Source organism: Seriola lalandi, unplaced genomic scaffold (genome assembly GCF_002814215.2).
Source record: "Seriola lalandi dorsalis isolate HSWRI2012SDOR001 ecotype SW California unplaced genomic scaffold, Sedor1 jcf7180002053942, whole genome shotgun sequence".
Taxonomy (NCBI): domain Eukaryota; kingdom Metazoa; phylum Chordata; class Actinopteri; order Carangiformes; family Carangidae; genus Seriola; species Seriola lalandi.
In genome coordinates this window covers 153,992-160,113 of record NW_019524495.1, presented here as the reverse complement: position 1 = coordinate 160,113, position 6,122 = coordinate 153,992, and the positions used below count along the sequence as shown (strand labels likewise).

Sequence of the window (6,122 nt, the reverse complement as noted above, 5' to 3'; positions counted from 1 at the left end):
CCCGTGTGAGTGTGTGTGTGTGTGTGTGTGTGTGTGTGTAAACAACAAATGTCTAGATATGCAGCGAGTGCCAAAGACAAAGCAATGCAGATTTGTTAGGAGCCACATCTCATTCCTGTCACAGCACAACACACCCACATCACCACTCTGGTTTTACAAGCTGTTTGTTTCTGCCTCATTGCCCTTTGTTCAGTCACATATTTATAACAGCTGCTTTAACTGCCTGTCTGTCACGTGTACTGTCCCTGACAACACAGAAAATAAGTGTATAATGAAATGAGGAGTTTGATTACATGTGTAGATATTTTTATAGTCTAAACAAACGGTCACTTAACACCCAAAGATCTTCCATATTTACAATGTCTTTTTCAACAGCAAGTCTGTCTATAGAGCTTTATAATTTATCTAACAAGAATGTTTGCAGAGAAGGATTTAGAAGTGTAGAAAGTTCCTGTCGTGGTCTCAGAGATCTCATCTAACATATTAGAAAATGAAGTCTGTTTGATATTCTGACTGGTTAAATGAAACTGGAGCCAAATAACAAGAAACTAGTTGCTTACTTTTCACTGTGTGTCCATGAAGAATCAGAGGCAGAAAAGATCTAACTGTGGAAAAACAACTAAACATCTGAGTAGTCCATTGAGGTTTTACCTGTGTCATCTGCCAGAGAGATGTTAGTGAATGTCCCATCATCCTCGTCAACCTCGGCCTCCATGGCCTGACTCTCCTCTCCTTCCTCCAGGTCTTTATCACTCAGAGTCACTCATTAGTGTTTCGACTTTCTCTCTTTCTTTGTTTAAACTTTGCTCCTGTTTCTTCTGTCTGTCTTTGTGTCCTTTGGCCCCGCCTCCTCACGCACCTGCTGCTTGAATCATTCACATCGTCAGGGTTAGCTGCCCTACCTGACTGGTGGCTCAGGTTACAGAGCTGTCATCGCCATGGGTCACCATGGTGATCGCTGGACCACAACATGAGACAAAGCCTGCAGGAAAACTATCATGGGGTCAAAGTTCAAGCTCATGTAAACTCTCGTGAGAGGAGGCACACACACACACACACACACACACATACAAATCACACAAATCACACACAAATATGAACTGTAGTCAATTACTAAAGGTTTTAGTGCACAGTTGACCTAAAATGACTGGAGGGGACATGACTGGTAAACCGGTTCCACTGGATCTGTGGGAGCAGCCTGCACTCTGGTGGTTAATGCTGAACACTGCAGAAAATGTCAGTGTCAGGCTGCAGAGACTCCATGGTGTTCCAGCTCAGAGCAGCCTGCAGTGACAGTGCAGTTTACACATACAGCCACACAGAAGACCTGTGGCTTTCATGGTCCAGTACCTGTATGCTGAGGAGGAAGCCACTGATAGTGGCAGCCTGATTATGAAAAAAGATTTTTAGGAAATTAAAAAAAAAAACTACAGTATAGCTGCAATCAAGTTAGTGGTACTTTCATTTGGTATCTTTACAATATTATGGAGCAGCTGAGGTGAAAAACAAGGAAACAACAACAGTAAAACACATGAATAGAGCTTGAAAGTTGAATTTCGACTCTAGAAAAACGTCAATCCAACCCCATCTCCTACAAATAATATATATGATATATGCTAACAACTTGCAACAGCAACAAGTCGTCCAACTTAAATGGCCATATAACTCGTTTGACCTCTGAATAGGAGCATCTCCTGAATTAGTGCTCCTACAGCGGTAGGAGATGTACCAGAGATAAACTGTTAGAAATCGGCAGAAAGATAAATAATTAACCATTCAAAGACGTTACAATGCTGAGGTGAAGGTTTGGTTTGGTTCAGACACAAAAACACCATGTTTAGGTTTAATGAAAGATCATGGTTTGGGTTAAAGAACCTTCCTGGTCACGGTCACAATAATAAACACATGTTTAAGGTTAGAGAACCCTCATGGTCATGGTTAAAAGAGACAACGCTGACAGCTCACAAACAGCAGTCTCCTGTGTTAAAGTCTAATGTTTTGTCTGAAGAAGACAACTGCTGCTTGATAAGGACTGGAAATCATATGTACTATTATAACACAAATAATACAAACAAGAGAAGGACACTGAAGCAGACATGTCAAATTGAGTATTTAAGTCTAGCCAGCTGATAATAACTACTTACACACTCTGTGCCAACAGTATGAATTACAGCAGATTGTGGTTTTGTTGTCTGGAAGACAATGTGTGTTTGCATCTGCACTTGTCTGAGTTTGTATGTCTCTGTGTTTGTATCTATTCGTGTGCGTATTTGCTCATGTTTTTGGTGCATTTAAGCTTTGGTGCATCTACGCTCTCTTCTGTTTGAGTGTGTCTGTACTTACTGATCTGTCTGTGTGTGTTTGGAAAGGATTCACCTGCCCCATAAACCCGGGGGAGAAGCCGACATTTATGGGAAGAATTTCACGGGGAAGAGAAAACTGATAACAGGCAACAGTTTACTTGGAAACCAAACCTGACCTTCAGTGCTGCTGATCTCAGATCAGTTATTATTATCACTGACACAGGATGAAGAACAACACTGCCAGCCTAAGTTAGCAGGTGACACTAAAGCTGCTGTTCCACCCTAAACACTCGATAAACGCTCAAAGGCAAGTGGAGTACAAAGGTTCAAGGTTTATAGGCTGGTGGAGGATGATGTTTCAGTGTTTAGAGTGAAGTTTGGAGTGAAACAGATCCATGTGCATTTATTCGTGTGTATGTGTGTGTGTGTATGTGTGTGTGTGTGTGTGTGTGTGTGTGTGTGTTCATGTGTTGGGGTGCGATGGTTAGTGACCAGTGTTAGGTTCTAGCACCTGTGGTTCTCTGGACCCCAGAGACAGTTTGACCCCCCACACAAGCTAGAGGCTGTATACTGAAAGATACCCCACACACACAGACACACACACACACACACACACACACACACACACACATCACAGCTTGATTCTGGCAGAAAATGAGTCCACTGTGAGGCAGTATGTGTGACCTTTTTTTCTGGCCCCTGTGTGAGTGTGTCAGCGGGCTTGTTTTCATGTCCTGGTGGGGACCTCAACCTGAATACACCCCAACCTGTGGGGACTTGTGGGGACAGAAATTGAGGCCCTCACAGGTAGAGACTCTGCTTCTTGAGGGTTAAGACTTGATTGTAAGGTTTGGGAATACATCGTGTCAATCATGGCACAGGGATATTGTGTGTATGTGTGCGTATGTGTGTGAGTGTGTGTTCTGTAATACCTTTCTCCATATTTGTAGTGAATGCAAAAGTGTTTGTTTGGTTGAAATGCAACCAGTGTGTTTTTTCTCCTTTTTGTGTGTGTGTGTGTGTGTGTGTGTGTGTGTGTGTGTGTGTGTGTGTGTGTGTGTGTGTGTGTGTTATTATTGCTGTGCAGCGACATCCAAGAAGCAGAGCAAGATTAGTAGCAGGATTAGCAGCATCCACAGAGAGGGGATGTATTGGTGTGGTTGTTCTCTCTCCTCTCTCTCTCTCCCCTGTGATAGTCCACAGACCAGATGCCCACTTTGGCACCGACACTCTGCCAGTGTTATGCTAGGCATGGGGCATACACATACAACACACACACACACACACACACACACACACACACACACACACACACGCATGTCCATACACATTGACGACAAGAGGCTGTAAAAGAGCACTCGTCCATCTGTCCATCTCCCGACTACTCTGGTACTGAGCACATCAGCTTATTTGTGTGTCCCTATGGCGTCCTCAGTGTTGTGTGTGTGTGTGTGTGTGTGTGTGTGTGTGTGTGTGTGTGTGTGTGTGTGTGTGTGTGTGTATGTGTATGCATGTGAAAGAGAGAGAGACAGAGAGCATGTCTCTGCATCTCTGCAGTATGTAAGCTAAATTCAGCTCTGTGCAAAAATTGAAATAAATTGCTCCCTTTAGTTTTCTGCAATTCAGGGGACTGCAGAACTTGAATTATCAAAATAATAATATTCTCTGGATATTTCTTGTTTTTTAAAAAACATTTATTTATTTATTTTTAGTTTTAATGTTTGTTTCTAGTTGTATCTGCAGAAATAAGTAAAATGTTGGGTTTTTTTTAAAGTAAGAAAAGCTTTGAATCATGATGGGTTGACTAACGTATGTGTCTGTGTTTTTGGATAGGTTGTTGAGATGAAGCTCAATAGTTATGTGATTAATTTTAGTACTTTGTCTGACCTTAACATCATATGAATCATTGAAAGCAACATATTAGACCTGGTGATATTTAAGAAAGATGAGGAACCCAGATGACTAGACAGGGGAGAAGATTCAAGCTGGATCCCAATTCTAAATTACACACTATCACTATACACTGTCTATTTTATATGGATCTTTATTGGCAAGTGAGTGAACCCTTTGATTTGATTTACAATCCAACAATTGTTTGTATAAAGCTGGAAATCATCATAGTTATAGTTCTGCGGCTATTGTCCTTAGAAGTGTGTGTCCAGCTAAGATGTCTCCAAAAGCACAACACAGAATGATGAGTGAGGTAAAAATGAAGCTCAGAGTAACAGCTGAAGGTTTAAAATAATCATTGGAGCTGATTAACATCTCTGTTCATGAGTCTAATATACACAAATCATTGAACAGACATGGTGCCCAGACTGTCCATGGTAGGACACTATGGAGGAATCTGGTCTATCACTGTGTGCCCGAAATGAGTTAAAACATACAGCGTGGAAAGAGAGCACTGTGCACCATGAACGAATCATGGTGATGGTGAAGTAGGGTTGGAGGCAGCATCATGTTGTAGTGCTGCTTTGTTGCCTCAACGCCTGGACAGCTCAACATCATCGAAATGAATTCCCAAGTTCCAGGTATAGGGATGGGAATTGATAAGATTTTATAAATACCAATGCCATTATCCATTCTGCTTATCGATCCCATTCTTTATCGATTCCTGTGGATTTTCTGTGTGGAGAACAGTAGGCCTATACAGGTTTTCAGGGTCAACAACTCAAATTTTTATTATGAGTCTTTGAACATTACACAAGATACAAACTGTCTAACATGCTGTCTAACCTTTTAGGTCTGCATTGTATCAATTCATACAAATAAAAAAATAAAAAAAACGGCTCTCGGACGGGAGCCGACATCGTTCACTTAAAAGAGCCGACTCGCTCGCTCGCGACACATCACTGTAATATGCTTCACTGCTCTGCTGAGACTGGGAAGCACTCAGCCGTCGTTGACCGGCGGCGTAGAGCGTCAAACACATGGCACTGCTGATATTTAATGCCCCGCTGCGTCTACAAATGTTTCATGTTTGTTGCTGGTGTTTCCACCCTTGTTTGAAACCTCAGTGCCGCAGACATTACATTTTGCGCTGTTAGCGTCATTTTGTGTGAAATTAAGCCACACTTCCTCGACCCCTGTCGTTTGCGCTGACTGCTTCTTACGAGAGCGTGACGTCATTGTTTTGCAAGGCACGCGGAACTAAGTGGAAGGCATCGATAAGGGAATCGTTAAAGGCAAATGATGTCGATGGATCGAACCAGCTGGAACCGGTTCTCGATTCTCATCCCTATTGATCCTATAGATATGTTGTATACATACACAAAACAATATTCAAGTTCGACAAAGTAAAAATACTACAGGATGAAATAAAATCCACCTGTTGGACTGGTCAGTCAGAACCCAGACCATTAACCAGCCGAGATGCTGTGGAATGACCCAGAGAGCCGATCGCACCAGACATCCCAAGAAAATGTCTGAGCGGACGCAGCTCTGTGTTAAGAGATTCCTCCTGAACTTTGTGCAGGTCTGATCAGCAGCTACTGGAAGAGCTTGTTTGAGGTTATTCGAGCCAAAGGAGTTTTGACCAGTTGTTAAATCCAAAGGTTTGCTGATGTTTTCCACCAGCACTGTGAATGTTTAATGTGTGTTAAATAAAGTCACAAATTATGTGTCTGCATTATGACCAATTCATGCAGAAACCCAGGTAACTTTTGTCTGAAGATACTTTATACTAACAAACAAACTCTTGTGTTGCTTCACAGTTTGCTTCTTCTTTCAACAAGGCTAAAAGACAACAGGTCTACAGGCACAACAGCAGCCCCATGAGGCTGTAATAACACACACCAGAAAACCTGGATGAAAAATGAA

General features: G+C 42.2%; 1 protein-coding gene across 1 annotated transcript in view; it reads right to left on the bottom strand.

The window, feature by feature from the left end:
- The window catches only part of scoca (short coiled-coil protein a), an 8,007-nt gene extending 7,207 nt beyond the window's left edge, over positions 1-800 (bottom strand). The window contains exon 1 of the mRNA XM_023402536.2: positions 652-800. Coding sequence (XP_023258304.1) covers positions 652-715 — 64 coding nt within the window. The 5' untranslated portion in view covers positions 716-800. The remainder of the gene's footprint in view (positions 1-651) is intronic.
- Positions 801-6,122: the final 5,322 nt, after the last annotated feature.